Raw genomic sequence first — 17,195 nt, 5'->3', positions numbered from 1 at the left:
AAACCATTAACCTTTTCTGAAGGAATTGTTTTATAAGAAGAAAGAACAGAGATGGGCCTTGAATAGCTCAGGGAATGCTCACAGTAAAGGTTTTGGGATAATTCTAATTTATAAGATAGAATTTGAGCAAACTATGAAGTAATGAGTGCAACAAAGTATAAAATACAAATGCAAATACACACACACAAACACACACACACACGTAAATAAATGGCTTTCAAACCACTTTTAAACTGGAACAGAATATATATTTTAATATAACATTATAATTTGTTTCCCTAGTGGCTTTAAGAAATATTATACCAATATCCTATTTTTAAAAGGACATTTACTACCAAAAAGGGGAGGGGGGTGAACTATGCAAGTTTAATACTGACTATTCCAAATAGTGCTTTCCTTAAAGATTTTGATCCTTATATTCAGGGGTGTAACTATAATAGGGCAAGGGGAGACAGTTGTCTGGGGGCCCACTGCCTTGGGGGGACCCCCAGAGGCAAGTCACATGACTGACTCCCCCAGCGGTGCACCCACCAGGCTTCCTTCGGTTGTATTCATCCTCCGAAACCGATGTGAGTGTTAAGACCTGGAGCTACCAGACCAGCATGTCTTTCTCTAGAACCATTAAATAACTTGCATCGTCCATAATTTACAAAACCTTTTTTAAAATAATGTAGGATGACATTCTATTGTGGCGCATATATATATATATATATATATATATATATATATATATATATATATATATGCTTTTTGTTACCACTATTCAGCCTCATTTACGATTTCTTTACTTCATGAGCTGAGCTTCAGTGAGGGGGTGCCCATTTTAAAATCTTGTCTCTGGGCCCACTCCATCCTTGCTACGCCCCTGCATATATTGATCCATAGTTTGATCCATACTATTGCCAACACAGTAGCACATAAATTTGCTAGGATATATTCTTATACTAATTAAACATTTCTGCTAATATTTATAGTGCAATTGTTTAAATTTGCACAGCATTAGCAGTTTCAGCTTATCAAACAGCTAAATTGAAGCAGCTCATCTGTGCTGCCAAAGGAAGCTGTCCTGAGGGCTGATGCACATCAGTCCCAGAGAAGGTCTTATGCAAACAGTTTCAGTGTTAAGACGTCAGACTGATTTATGTTAGCCCAAGTAGCTTATCTCACAATGAGCACAGAGATGTCAAGGAAGCTACAGGACCCTGACAGACTGGAAGAACGCTGTCCTACTGATGGTTTGGGAAACGATGAGTTTCCAGGGCACACTGAAAGCACCTGAAGCTAAGCAGCTCAGTCTAGTCAGCACCTGGTTCAGACACCTTATGCATGCTTCCTTAAGTTCTAGCATAGAAGAATAGGAGGGTAGAAATGTAATAAAATAAATAAAAGGGATGAGCAAGATGCACATGTCAGACTGAACTTTACCAGCAGCAAGTCACAACGGAAAGCCAAAGGAGTCTCAATGACATCAACAAGGTTATTTGGGAATGAGCAGTTTGAGGACGATGGCCTAAATTACTTTGTTAAAGGCTCATACATGTGTAGTCATGGTAACAACCAATTACACTAATGTAGCTGGTCAAAATATCAGGAGCAATCACCCTGATCTTTGAATCCTGTCTTACAAGTCAGTGAGCAGCATGATACATCTCTCTGTCTTGAATGATAAAACATCTCTCTCAAAGCCTAATATGCCACACCATCTGGTACAGGAATCGAGGAATGAAGTACTCCACAATGTGAAACTCAAAAGCAATTTGATACGAAATATCTTTCACATTGGATAGTTTGGTGGGGTCCAGTTTGTCCATTCTCCATTTGCAATGACAGTGGACTACAGAATCTGTCTTACACACAAAATGCTTTGTTAAAAATTGTGAAGGTTTTGGATTACCTGAATCCAGCATCAAAAACAATCCATCAAACAAAGACCTGTCTCTAGGAAGATGGCAACTAATGTGTGGCTAGTTCTAGCACACCATACTTGAAAACCATGGTGTTGTAATTCATGGGAAGGATGGGAGTAGGTTGTTCCTGTATAAATACAGTGGTGATAAGCTAAACACAGACTAATCAGATAAAATACATTAAGAACTCCTGATTTCAAGTCCTTCACTACAGTAGTGACTCAGACACTGTCCCAGAAGCGCTGACATTGGCTAGGAAACTTAACATGTCCCACATGAACCTGTAGGAATGAAAGAGAATCTATTATCAGGCATGGACTCTAAAGCCCAGAGCTCAGTCTACTTGAGAAAGCAGCCTGAACCTTATTAAGAAATCAATTTGACTGTCCAAGACCCAGTCACCTCCCAAAAAACCCTTCCTAAAGCATCCAAACACTGCTGAAAAGTTGTAATCCTATCGGTTTACAACTAAGGGGTGGGCTTAGAACACTGATCAGGACCTGTGCCAAAATATAAAAGACAAAACAATTGTCTGCTGCCTTGAAGCTCTCCCAAGAAGCCCCAAAAGTCACAATAGGAAGCACTTGTATAGCTAAGTGTGCAAGTAAAATAACATTATACTAAACTGCTGATGTGAATGCTTTATATGACATAAATGGAAAGCCAATCATATTCCACAATACACTACTATTATGTGAATTTTAGGAGACCAATTGTGTTTTTAAGCAATCAGTTCTACAAAACATCTGGCTACATAACCGTTCCAAACAATGCAACATTCTGAGTATTAGGACCACTCGGAGACTGCTGAATTGCATCATGGCTGGTGCAATAACCAAACAGAGACACTCTAAGCCAAGGCATTGGCCCTTACAGCTCACTGCCAAACAGTTTTGCTTAAGAAAGGCACTATAGAATGTGTACCCTTCTGAACTGTTAATGTGTAATGTGCAAGATAAACTGTCCTGGATTAGACTAGCCCAGCAGATTACAGAATTGCTGGGGCTCATTTTTATCATCACTTTCCTGAATGTTACTCCCACCCACACAGACATTTTTTTTAGGGCAAATGAGCCTTGTACTAAGCCACTCCCTTCCTCTACATCACCTTCACATAAGCCTGTGGTATATCTTGACATTGATTTGCTGCTAACCTTCAATAATTTTACGCACCCCTGAGGGTGGAGCAGCTTTGGTGCCAGCTAATTAAATCCTATTTTGCACTGCAGAGTACATTTTATCAGACCAGAAAGAACCATTCTGTTTTAATGGAGACTACGAGGATTATTTTCATCCCAGCTATTACTATTTAAATGCTGTTGTAAGATTTTCTGTTCTGTTTTTAAATTCAAGGAAACTCTAATGCACTTCAAAATGCAGGTAAATGCTCAAAAAGGGACAAAAATCCTTTTCACATATGGTTATTGGCTGGCGTCCCTTCAAATATAGTTTAAATTCTCCTTTCATCTGACTCTGTGTACATAATACAGCTTTGAAAAGTGCTAATGAAGTACTGGAAGAAGCTGTCAGCTTTAGAAGATCTCCCAGCTAATACAAACTAAAAGGCATTCAAACAAAAGTGTGAGTGGCTGCCAGTGTATATTATTTATGCACAACAATTATTCACAAAGGAGGAGCGTTCACACCGCCTTAGACACATGAATACTTCACTAATGAAGGTTTCTAGAAAGAGCAAGCCTTCCTTCACATTCACACTCTTAGGATGTCAAGAACAACCACCAGCTTTCGGCAGCCTATTTTGGAAAATATCTGAGGCTCATATAAGATAAACATGTGATTAGTTCGGAAAACTGAAGTGTTAGGAGTTGATAATATGGGCTGGCTTTGACTGTTCCACCAGCTATTATTAGTGACAGAATTTTAAATGCTGGGGTATTTGCATCAGAGAAGTGGCTAGGACACACTTGCCTATTACCGACTATCTATCTGTTAACAATCTATTGCCAACAGGCAACATGGAAGCAGGGGCATAGCTATAACTGAGTGAAAGGGTTCAAAAAACATGGGCCCCCAGCTCCTGGGGGCCCTCCAGCTCCACCCCTCCCTATTTTCTTCATTATGTCCCTCACTTGGGGGGGTGGGCACCAGAGAGAGGGGTGAACAAGGGGCCCCTTTCCCCTAGCTATGCCCCTGCATGGAATACACTCTTGGGATGAGACTATCTAGATTCTCAAGATCATCTAACATCCAAGTGTTACAGAAAACTTGTTAAAGTTTTGATAGGCTAGAAATCTGCTATAATATTACCATACATTGGCAGTATGTACAGTTAATGTTTTAGAAATGAGCCTCCAAAAATACTCAGTTACAACTTCTGCTGTACATTTATTTATTTTTAACCATATGAGCTGCTTCCCTCTATGTTTTGTTTGCCGCAAAATCAGAGCATTATTAAGCCAACAATGTGAAAGCAAAAGTTTCCCTTTTTCATAAGGATTAGATGAACATTTGGCCTGAGTAACAGAGAGTGAGAGCGAGAACAAATGTCTAATGGTTTGGCAAGGCGTATGTGGCCATTCCCCTCACATATCACTCACTCTTTGACACTTCAGCTGATAGCTCAGATACAGAATATCGTTCTCTGTCATACTCAGGCCCCTTAGTGGATCAGGGACTGAAAGTTAAACATATGGATCTTGGCAAAATATACAACATGGCCCAGTGGACAACACCATCCAGGAATTTGATTTTTTAAAACTTGTGTACAAGTCCTGTCTATGCAATATTATTTGGGGAAAATCACTACATCTCATCCTCTTTTCTGTCGTAAATGAGACTATGACAGGCCTACTTCACACAGGTGTTGTGTGAAGGATTAAAGCTGGGTCTGTGCTTCCGCTTATTGGTGCTCACCGAGGCTGCTGCACTCTGAGACAAAAATCTGCCCAACTGGACTTCCATGTAAGTCCTTTGCTGCAATGTTTTGATGTGCAACATTGCACTAATTTCAGATTCATGGAGTCAGAAATCAAATTGAACCATGGATTTAGTTTGTGCAACATGTGCTGTGGATCACCCCATGTTCAGAGGCACTTTTAAGGTTTGAAAACTTATAAAATCTTTAACAAGTAGCCAGTGAAACATGTTTATGTTTTGTGTCTTGATCAGCACTCTGACATGGATTGTCAATGCCAGCCCTATCTTCCTATCTTCTTGTTGTGAGGGAAGTGGCACCCTTCCCAGATGTAGAATGGGTTGCCACGATCTGCAGAATGTAAGTTGGGAGGAATCACAGGTTTCCAGGGAGTGTGAGTTCCCGGCAGGACTGTCATCCGAATCCGCCCAAGTCTGGTTCCCGAGCCATCTGACATTCGCCCAACTTTCTCTGCCCATTTGTAACCTACATTTGAAGTTGGATGGAGAATCTCAGGCAAATATCAAGTAGAAAGCTCAGGAGCCTGACTTGAATGGGTTCAGATCACACACCTACTGGAAGTGAGCACTCCCCAGGAACCTCTGGTACCCTCCTCCAAACTATTCAGTGTTCTCCATAAGTAAAAGGGTTAGCAACATGCCACTTGTAAAATACTGCTTAGTATTATACTGCGACTCCTCATTTTGTAAAATGTGTCACACAACAGTAAATTGAGCTGAAATACAAAACACAGGTAAGCAGTCTCAGACCCAAGCCAATAAAAATGGAAAGAACAGAAGGTAATGGAGACGGAGTAAATGAGGCCTGGCTGATACCTCATCAAGTGTTCAAAGCAGTCAGAAGCATTTTAAAAATACATTTTAAAAGTGGGTAGGGGGGTTCACTTTATAAATCTGAAATGCAACAAGACCATTTCTCGTTTGTTCTTTGGTATAAATATTCAATCTGAACTTCAAAAAGTCAGGACTTACCTATCTTTCCCTGTTTCTTTTTTAAATACTTCATCACAGTAACCCATGCGCTTTTCTGTGGTCACAAAGATTTTGGCCCCAGGGTAGTTGTCCACTGTCTTCTTTAACATGTTGTACACAATGCCATTGCCATCTTTCCTCATGTTTCTAAAAGGACCCCAGATGACATAGATTGTGCTGTTGGTTTCTTTGAAAAAATATTCAGAATTCTTAAGTAGAAGGGGGACGCTGGTATGAGAGACAACTCTCACTGTTGTCCTTTTCCCAACGTCTTCATCATAGCCCTTGGTGGGAGCATTGTTCATTCTCAGTATGCAGGAAGCCTGGTCAATCTCCAGTCCAACTCTCTGCTCTGCCATCTGACCCGAGTTTGAAATAATGGCACAGAGGTCACAGTCCAACTGCAGTGGCTATGGAAAAAAAGAATAACAATGAAATTAAGCCACAAGTATTTCCCTATGATTTTTATCAATCAGCAGCTCAATAGGCAAAAGAGATGGGAGTTCCATCCTGATCTAAAGATCGGGTATTTCAAGAGACTAATATACTTCAGTGACTTGCCCATGATAAACTTGTCCGTTACTGGAAGAGTGTCAGCATTGGAAGGACTTAGCAGAGTCCATGCATGGGCATTCCAGGATGATTTGGTCATGCATCAGTCATCCCATTTTCTCTTTGTAGAACTCACACTTAGTTCTTATAACTATTAAGAAGTGGAAGAGAGATCAGTTCTGGCACTGCAGCATATGTGCCACAGCTTTAGCTAGATTCTCATCTTCAAATGATAAGAGGCAATGGAGATGGTAAAAGTGAGAGTTTATTCAGGACCAGCAATAGCAGGACTTGAAAGTTCTGCAATTCCTCTTAAACAATGATTGTTGGCAACTATATGTTACCATCAAATTTGGGGCATCTCTATTACTGTTAAAATATGGGACATTTCCATTACTGGGCACCTCAAATATTGTGTGTCATTCCTATGAATTGCTGCTTATCTCGCATAAAATGGTCATCATTTCCCACAGATTTAACTGCAAGTGCTTATGCTGAGAGATTACCAGGTCATACAGAGCATAGACTTCAGCAGGTATAGCTATTAATAATGGGATGAAATACTAATAAGCAAGAAGCATCAGGATAGGGGATACATGAGGACAACAAGCTAAAGGAAAGAAAGGGTTGAGATAGCAAAGGCAAAATTAGAGAGGAGAGAAAAACTGAAAGTGATGGGTTGAGAAAACAGTAATAGAACTCTTAAAGACAATGCAAGAAAGAGCGAACTCACTGGATTTCATACTGGAGTATGTCAGTTTTGTGCCTGAAGAGGATGATGAAAGGTCTAGCAATGAGAGAAGGGGTGAAAGTGAGCGTCTTGAAAATTCAACAATGGTAGACTAGATATACTAAGAATTATAAGTAACTGTATCCCATGGAATTATTAGAGAAAACAACCGGTCATGGTCCATTGTAATGCAGCTATTGTCATTCCAAGTCTAAAATTATGACATGTTATTAGGTAATGTGTGTTTGCACAAATGGTGTCTGTTGAAAGGGTGCTGTATAGAAACTAAGAAAAAAAGTACAATGAATGTGACAGCAAGGGAAAAAAGGAATCAAATCCCACATGAGAATGCAGGCATATTTATTAATAACAGGATGACAACAAAACCCTAAATGAGATTTTCTCCTACCAATGTTATCACTGAACATTATATAACATGTATAGTATATAACATGTATACTCTATTATCTGTAATTCTAAGTCAACCACACAATAATTGTTTGCATTTTTGTTCATTATTTGTCCTTACAATAAGAAAAAAGATTTAAATGAAGACATGTAAAGCCACTGAGCTAAAGAAAGTGTCCTCTGGAAAACTGGGTCTCCAAGATAATTGTGTTGGCTTGATGTTAAGAAGTTGGGACAAAACAATAGACGTACAACATATTTTATCTCAAAATAGAATTGAAACTTATTATTAAATATGTAGAGGAAGATATATGGACATAGTTGGGGAAAACTGGCTGTGGAAATAACTGGCTGTGGAAATAATCACTATCCAACAATACATTGACCAAGGTACATATTGTCGATATTGGTAGTTACGCGTACGTTTGTCATTTATACTGATGTGGTTATTATCATTAATTATTATTACAAATATTTATATATGATTTTTAAACAAAAAAGTTCACAGAACGGTTTACACAGAAAAAGAAAATGGTTTCCTGTCCCAAAGGGCTCACAACCTAAAATTATTCATAAAATAAATCAAAACAATTTTTATATTATTTAATATTATTTTGTCTATTTATTTTGGATGCATTTATGAGCACCTTAAAGTCAACATGGTCCTACTCCAAAGTACACAAGAGTTGCCCCAAAACATTTCAACAGGAACAATGATTAGGAGTCATTCTCATGGCCCAGACAGCCCACACTCAGAGTTGTGACTCATTATGAGAAGGCATTATGAGACTAGTCCCGGACCATGGATCTTGATACTAGAAGGGAACCAGAGAAAGCTCTGGAATGGACGTCTGTCAAGGTTAACTCCTTCAGGACTTGAGCACTCTTAAACTATACCTGAGCTGCCTGCAGAGCTAGCCTTTCCCACTCAAGCCTACTGCAGAGTTGTCCTTTCCCACGCCACCTTTTCCCTTGATATCCGTACACTGGTGTCAGCAACAAGCTCAGTAAGAGCAGAGGAGTGTCAGACCCTGTAAGGCTGCCCCTTTACGGCTTCTGCTCTCCAAGCAGGAAGGTGGAGCCCAGGAAGTGTAGACTAAGCTGTGAAATTATGGACACACACACACACACACACACACACACACACACACACACACACATACTGATTTGAATCAAATTGTTCCCTTGAATGTTTCTAAGGTCCTGCAGACCAGCCTCGCCTCATGGACAACCAAGGCAAGGCAGCCATCATGACTAAATGTATTTTGTATGGCAATAGCTCTTTTAGAAATAGATATCCTTTCTCCAAGTTAAAGATATTTGATGATCTGTTTTCAGGTGGTGGTATATGTTCTGGCAGTCTTTTTAGTTGTCCTATACTCTCATTTAGAAGCATGGATGGAATTCCAGGCAGAGCAGTTGCTGTGTTGGTAGCAGGGAAAACGGAAGGAACACACAGGCCTAAAATACACAATTGCTCTTTATTGATACACTTAGGATCTGCAGAAGCTCCACACAACAGCTACAGCTCCCAAAATACTACAAGAGCTACAGAGGAACAAAAAGCACAACTAAACAACACAGCGCCCACTAGCAATATATCATCCCTCCCCCCTTAGCTAACATAGTCCTTCATTCAGTGAGAGGGGACCCTTTCACAAGATGGTCTCTAAAGTCTACTGGTGGTTGTAGAAGGTCCAGGGACTTTATTTCGGCTACTGCCACAGACAAGAAACAACTATCACCCTCATTCCTTGCTGGCTCTGGTAACCCCATAGGGAGTGTGGCAGAGTGTGGCATCAGCTCGAGATTGCTCCAAGGAAGAAGCCTCTGATGAGTCTATTGGTGCCAACTCACTCTGGGAAGAACACCTTCTCAATTGATCAATGTGGTGATGCCACACTGGTCCATCTACACATTGAACCTTATATCAAGCAGGTCCAGTGATAGTGGAAGGAATCCACTATGATATTTATAGTGGAAGGAACCCAATGATAGTGGAAGGAACCCACCTTGGTCCAGATCCATAGCTCCCTGCGAAAAACCTGTTCATGTGGCACAAATGAATGGTGAATAGGTGCTGACAGAGCAGCATCCACAGCATCCAGAGCACATTCCTGTTTGTCTTGTAAATCCTCAGCTTAATCTAGAGGGAGACGGTCAAGACAAGTTTTTAGATGTCATCCCATAAGTAACTCAACAGGACTGACTGCTATTGTTGAACAAGGAGTAACATGTTGAGCAACCAGAAACCTGGCAAAACATGTTGACCAGTCTCCTCCAACAATTCAATTCAGGGCATCCTTGGTTGTCTGCACCATTCATTTCCTTGGGGATGACAAGGTGCAATTGTGACAACCCGAATAAGATTTGTGTCCATAAAGTCCTTATACTCAGCTGATATGAATGCAGACCCATTGTACAAGATGACAGTGTCAGGCAATCCATGGGTTGCAAAAAAAACAAAAAGGCACAGGCTGTAATTGTTGCAGTAGATGTTTGTAAGGGCACTAAGACCGCTTCAAGCCATTTCGATTAAGAGTCAACCACAATCAGGAAATTCTTTTCCTGAAATGGTCCTGCAAAGTCAATATGGATTCTTGACCAAGGCTTCTTGGTCACTTCCCAGGGAAAGGTAGGTGCTCTTGGTGGGTTATGTCAAATAGCCTGGCATGTGCTGCCCTCATTTACAGTCTTTTCAACGCCTGAGTCAATTCTAGGCCACCAAACATAACTTCTAGCCAAAGCTTTCATGCGAACTATTCTGGGATGTGCTGCATAGAGAAATGTATAATCATAAGCACTAAGCAAAAGACTCCAGTGCTGCATACAAGGTGACAGTACTAGGGGCATAAGTTTGTCATTAGAGAAGATTCCCAAAGGAGGCTTGCGATCAGTATTAATTTCAAAGGCATGACGATAGAGATAGTTGTAGGACTTCTTTGCTCCTGCAATAATAGCAAGGGCATCTCTGTCAATTTGTGCATAGTTTCTTTCCGTGGAAGACATAGACCTAGAATAGTAAGCAACTGGTGCCTCTGTGCCATCTGGCAACTGGTGGCTAAGCACAGCTCCAACACCATAAGGTGAAGCATCAGTAGTAACAGTGGTTTCTTTTCATCATAATGTACAAGCACAGAATCAGAAGTCAATAATGTCTTGACATTCTGGAAAGCATCCTTATGCTGTTGAGTCCAGTGCCAAGTAATTCCTTTTCAGTAAAGAATGAAGTGGCTCAGCAATAGTAGCATTTTGTAGAAGGAATACATGGTAAAAAGTTGAGTAGCTCTAGGAAAGCATAGCCCTAGGAAAGCTCCTGCTTTGTTTTTTGAGTAGGTGCATCACATATTGCATGTACCTTATCTTGGGCTGGATAAATAGACATTCCCCTTGGGGGATGGAGCCACTCTGTGAAGAGCAGAAGGTCCAAGTTCCCTCCTTGGCATCTCCAAGATAGGGCTGAGAGAGATTCCTGCCTGCAACTTTGGAGAAGCTGCTACTTGTCTGTGTAGACAATTCTGAGTTAGATGGACATATGGTCTGACTCAGCATATGGCAGCTTCCTATGTTCCTATGTTCCTCATAGCAGAAGCAACAATATGGTAGCCCAGGAATGTAACACTGGAATTTCCGATTTCACACTTCTCTTTTTTAAAATGGGTAACCTGATTTGTCAAAGTGATGCAGAACTTCCTAAGGTCAGTTAGGAAGTTCCTTTTCTGTTGATCACATAATCAAAATATGGCACACTTTTAATTCCAGAAAACAGAAACTCTATGAAGCGTTGGAACTTTCCAGGGCCACAGAATCCCAACTGAAGACGTTTAACTTGGAATGCCTCATGATGGGTGATGATTGTTTGGACATCTGCTGTAGCATCATCAACAGCCAGCTGCTGGTACGCTTGGGCCAGATCAAGTTTTGCAAAAGGAAAAAAAAAGCACAACCAAGCAAGAACAGCAAGCAGCTGACTGACGGAAGGCACTGGATATGGATGCTTCTTAAGTGCCTTATATACAGTGCACTTATAATCTCCACATATTAGGTTTCAGTACTGGCACAATTGGTATAGCCCGTTGGGTCTCTGTGACTGGTTCAAGAATGCCTTATTTGATAAGGTATTCAAGCTCTTCCTCAATTTTTTCACATACGGCAAAAGGCACATTTCTGGCTTTCATGCAAATTGGTGCAACAGATGGATCCAAGTGGAATAATAATGGTATCCCTTTACAAGCTCCCAGTTCTTCACAAAACACCTTGGGAAATCTGTTAATCACTTCTGCTTAAGCTGACCATTTAAGGTGACCAGTAGTGATGGTGTGAATTTCTTGGTCACTTACTCCTAGAGGTGTGAACCAGTTCCTCCCTAAGAGGCCTCTGTGTTCCTCTTTTGCAGCAATGCGTGGAAGCTTCCCTTGGTGGGAGTCAAACTGCACATCCACATGTAGCTTGAAGCAAGATCAACCTTATGTTCATTGTAATCACATATAACACATGATGGACTCAAAAACTTGGGAGGAAGCTCCTGTGAAAAGATGTGATGGCAGGTATCTTTGTTGATTATTGATACTCCAGAGCCAGAGTCAACTTCAATCTCGCACTTATGACCATTAATGAATACTGTTGCAAACACTGCAGCATCTTGAGGTACTTTGTCACAGACATTTTGAACATGATTCAGCTCTTCACTACCCTGTGGACAATAGGGATGTGCAAACTGGTTCAAATTTGAACTGGTTCAAATTCAAACTGGTTCAGTTTGATAGTTCAAATTCAAACTGAACCAGGCATTGGGTTTGACCTGCCAGTTTGAATTTGAACTGAACCTGGTTCGTTTTGAAACAGTTTGAGCTGATTTGAGCCTCCAAAACTGGGTTGAGTGGTAGGCACCCATGGTGCCAACCACCACCCAAACCCCAAAGCAATCGGACACTCCTATGATTTTTAATGAATTTTGAAAATTGTATTATTATTGCCCACTATTCCTATGTGGAGTACCTAGGGCCAAAAAACTGGGGTGTGTGGAAGGCATTCAGGGGTGCTTACCACTCACCGAACAGCAAAGCAATTGGAGACTCCTGCAATTATTTGTGAATTTTTGAAGTTTTTTTCATTATTTTATTTTTATCTATTTTTTTATTTTGTTGTTTCTGAGGTGTTCTGAGTGCAGATTCTCTGGTAGCAAATGAGAGTGGATTCATGGTTTGTCATTGAAAATCTCATATGCTGCCAGAGAATCTACACTCAGAGCACCTCAGAAACAACAAAACCCATGGGGTTGGTTGGCACCCTCTGTGCACTACACCACAACTCACTGTGGGCCACCCCAGCACTTCTCAAGTGCAGTTATGGGGCTGCTGAAACCTCCATTATTCCCTATGGAGAAAAACCTTAAAGACATGTAAACTTCAACAAATCACAAACAATCAGCCCTTTGCCCAATTCCTTTGAAATAATTCTAATAGTTTCCTTGCCCCCATTGGGCACTACCACCCATCAGACTCCGCTCTGAGTCACCCCTTTCCCCCTGACGTGAAGCAATACATTTGCTGAAACCCCCATTATAACCTATGGGAAAACTCTTAAAGACACGTAAACTTCAACAAATCACAAAAAATCAGCCCTTATCCCAATTCCTTTGAAATAATTCTAATAGTTTCCTTGCCCCCATTGGGCACTACCACCCACCACAATCCTCACTGGGCCACCCCTTTCCCCCTGACGTGACGCGATACATTTGCTGGAATCCCCATAATTCCCTATGGGAGAAATTAAAAAAATGAAAAAAACTTCCAAAAATTCACAAATAATCACAGGAGTCTCCGATTGCTTTGCCATTTGGTGGGTGGTAGGCACCCCTGGGTGCCTACCACCCACCCCAGCTTTTTGCCCCAAGTACTCCACATAGGGAGTAATGGGCAATAATAATAAAAATTTCAAAAATTCAGTAAAAATCACAGGATTATGATTGCTTTGGGTGGTAGTTGGCACCCATGGGTGCCTACCACCCAACCCAGTTTTGGAGGCTCAACCCAGTTCTAACCAGTTCAAATCAGGTTCAAATTCAAACCGAACCAAAGGGGGGTTCGAGCAAAACCAAAAGTGAACCTCCAAACCTCGCTTTGAACCCAGTTCAAATTTGAACCAGGCAAACTGGTTTTGTGCACATCCCTAGTTCATACGGAGTTAGTTGGTGTGACTCCTTGTTACAATTCTTTGGTTTTTTTACTGAAGGACTTTGAACAGCATACTCGGCCCTTCTTTTTACAAAACATGCATTCCACATCCTTAAATCTGCACACAGAGCGCTGATGCAACCCTCCACAGCTTGAGCAGGGATTGCTATGTCTGGGCCTATTTGTAGAAATTATAAAGGTAAAGTGTGCCGTCAAGCTGATTTCGACTCCTGGCGCCCACAGAGCCCTGTGGTTTTCTTTGGTAGAATACAGGAGGGGTTTACCATTGCCTCCTCCCAAGCAGTATGAGATGATGCCTTTCAGCATCTTCTTATATTACTGTTGCCCGATATAGTACCAGTGGGGATTTGAACTGGCAACCTTATCAATCATAGAAGGTACATTTGTGAGCCCCTAGGGGCGCAGTGGTAAAACTGCCGCCCTGTAACCAGAAGGTTACAAGTTTGATCCTGACCAAGGGGCTCAAGGTTGACTCAGCCTTCCATCCTTCCGAGGTCGGTAAAATGAGTACCCAGAATGTTGGGGGGCAATATGCTAAATCATTGTAAACCGCTTGGAGAGCTTCCAGCTATAGAGCGGTATATAAATGTAAGTGCTATTGCTATTGCTATTGCTATTCTGTGTTCTGCTGGCTCTTTGTCCAGAATTTTGAGCCTGCTTGGTATGGATAGCATGTACGTTAATTGCTGTCTCCTTGATTTCTTCAATTCAGTTTATTATGATCAAAGAACAGCACAGTCCTTGATTTCCGTGATGCAGTTTCATTGGCTGGTGCCTTTTCTTGAGCCATTGGAAATGTCAAATTTGGCTTAGATAGGAGCCTTCTTGCAGTATTTTACTATAACACACACACACATGCACACACGCGGGATGTGCGGACCAGTCTGGAGGTTCGAGGGTTCAAGGGTTTGGTCTGGAGGTCTGGCTGTTCAGGACTGAACCGAACCTCCCCCCCGCCCCCCCCCCCCCGCCCCCCGGTTCCGTCCAGACCAGAACCAAACTCTCAGACAAGTCTGCAAATTTTTGTAATTAAAAAATAATAATTAAAAGCTCACTTTCGTTCAGGGCAAACTATTTTGTTTGCTTCAAGATAAAAGGAAAGCCTCTGTGCATATGAATCCCAGGAAGCAGGCTGACTAATACCAAACTCTTCAGTGTGTCCAAGAACAGCCATTTTAGCACAGGATCTGCTCAGGTTTTGAATCTGGAGCCTTTTCAGACTGCTTACCAGTAGCACTTGAGAACAGATCCACATTTCCTGCTGGTCTTCAGCTCCTAGCAGACTCCATCCTCACTGCCAATAAAGTGCTGTGTTGGTAGCAGGAAAAATTGAGGGAACACACAGGCCTAAAAAGCACAACTGCTCTTATCTAGGATTTCACCTGCAGATCCTAAATACACTTAGGATCTGTGGAAGCTCCCCGTCAACAGCTACAGCTCCCCAAACACTGCAGAGGAACAAAAAACACCACCAAACAACACAGCACCTCCTGGCATACATAACAGCAGCTTAATGAAAGCAACATTAAGTGCAGAATACCACAGACCAGAAGCTTCAGCACGTCCGAAACAGCCTCCCAGACTCAGTCAGAATCCAGCAAGTGGATTCTTTATTGAAAATCCACTCAGTGAGAATCCAGCGAGTGGATTTTTGCTGGTCACAGGCAAGCCCAGTGGTTTACAAGTGGCTAACCCACTTGCAAAGCCCTCCCCTTAGCACAGGTTAGTGGAGCGAGTGCTCCACTAACTGGGATTTTTGGATTGTGTGTTGCTGCGGTGCGGCTGCACACCATGGCAACTCACGAAGAGACCCCCGACCAGCAGGGATGAGCCCGGACCGGTCCGGAAGCCATTTTGAAGGCCTCCGAACCGGTCTGGACATGAGGGCGGTCCGGTGGTCCAGCACTTGTGTGGGGGGCTCTTTAAGGCTGGGGGAGGGTGTACTTACCTCCCCCCGCCGTGTTTCCCCCACCAGCGCGTTTGTTTAGTAAAGCTTTTGGGACGGCAGGATACCTCCCTGCCACCCTTTCCCCCAGTCGTCGGCAAAAGGCTTCACAAAGCCTTTTGCGCGTGCGCACATCGCACGCGCATGTCCCGTCTCTGCGACGCGTGCGTGTGACATGGAGACGTGACGTGCGCACGCGCAAAAGGCTTTGTGAAGCCTTTTGCTGACGACTGGGGGAAGGGGCAGCAGGGAGGAATCCTGCCACCCCCAAAGCTTTACTAAACGAACATGCCAGTGAGGGAAACGCAGCGGGGGGGGGGTAAGTACACCCTCCCCCGCCCTTAAAGAGCACCCCACACAAGTGCTGGACCACTGGACTGTGGTTCCGTGCACATCCCTACCGACCAGGAGGCTAAAAAGCAGCCGGCTTGGGGGTATCTCCAGCATGCTCTGCGCACTTGCACAGAGCATGCTGGAACTCCCGGGGCCTGCGTGGCCCCTGAACTCCTAAGCCCCTGCCGGCTCCATGACAGAGCCAGCAGTCATGTGAGTGGCCGATCTGGCCACCTGAGGAAGGCTTAATGATCGTCTGCAGGGAGAGTGGGCTTAGACAGCTTGCCCCGCTAATCCTCTGGAGGTGGGTCTCACCGATCGTGAGACCCGCTTCTGTGTGTCTCGTTCACTGATTTAGATTGTTTCATTCATCCTTAGCCACCAGAGACCAAAGACCTACTTTTGGAAGTGGAGAGACATAGATATCTGATTGTGCATACATTTTGGATGTGTACAAACACTTCTGTTAAAGCACTGAGTCTTCCTTGTTTTCTGTTTCTCATCCAAGTGTCTTGTATTGCACGTGGGGTGCTGTGCTTCAGAAATGGCTTGTCAGGTGGTACAAGTCAGCCTGCTGTTGGAAGAGGAGACACAAGTGGATAATTGTGCATACAGAGCTTCATGTGCAACCCTTAGCATTCTGGCTGTTTTGTATTTTACGTACTCAAATTTTACAGGTCAAAAAACCAAGGCTGAAAATCCTGAACTAATATTAAAAGTAAAGTGTGCTGTCTAGTTGATTTTGACTCCTGGAACCAGGGGTGTAGCAAGGTTGGAGGGGGCCCAGAGACAAGATTTTAAAATGGGCCCCTCGCTGGTACACACACACAAACACACTTCACAGTATATAGTGCACTCACACTCACATCCCCATTATGAATACGGTGAATATCTAGTTCCCATTGAATCTAGTTTTTTTACTCTCTGCTCCTGCCGATCTCCACGAGACTCAACATAATTCATAGGGGGTGCAACATGGGCGGGTGGGAAGTCATGTGATGTGCCTCTGGGGGGCCCCTTGAGGCAGTGGGGCCCCAAGACGACTGCCTCCCCTTGCCTAATGGTAGTTACATCCCTGCCTGGCACCCACCGAACCCTGTGGTTTTCTTTGGTAGAATACAGGAAGGTTCATATTCAGCAGTGTGTTCACAAGGCTCCATTGGCTCTTCAGAACTTCCATTAACATAAAGGGATATTGACTAATAAAGGGGGAAAGTTGGAAACCTTGGTATTAAAATATATTTTGTTGATTGCAT

The 17,195-nt window shown here is 42.6% G+C and overlaps 1 protein-coding gene across 7 annotated transcripts in view; it reads right to left on the bottom strand.

The window, feature by feature from the left end:
- ST6GALNAC3 (ST6 N-acetylgalactosaminide alpha-2,6-sialyltransferase 3) overlaps positions 1–17,195 on the bottom strand; it is a 610,078-nt gene that overhangs the window by 270,264 nt on the left and 322,619 nt on the right. For 4 of the 7 annotated variants that reach the window (XM_053249823.1, XM_053249820.1, XM_053249822.1 and 1 more), the window contains exon 3: positions 5,775–6,184. In XM_053249823.1, the coding sequence (XP_053105798.1) occupies positions 5,775–6,184 (410 nt within the window). Of the gene's footprint in view, positions 1–5,774; positions 6,185–7,059; positions 7,114–16,379; positions 16,435–17,195 lie in introns of those variants that run through there. The other 3 variants (XM_053249824.1, XM_053249826.1, XM_053249825.1) reach the window with 2 other exon arrangements.

Source organism: Hemicordylus capensis, chromosome 4 (assembly GCF_027244095.1).
Source record: "Hemicordylus capensis ecotype Gifberg chromosome 4, rHemCap1.1.pri, whole genome shotgun sequence".
Classification (NCBI taxonomy): domain Eukaryota; kingdom Metazoa; phylum Chordata; class Lepidosauria; order Squamata; family Cordylidae; genus Hemicordylus; species Hemicordylus capensis.
The sequence above is the reverse complement of the archived record's forward strand: the minus strand, read 5'-3'. Positions and strand labels throughout refer to the sequence as shown.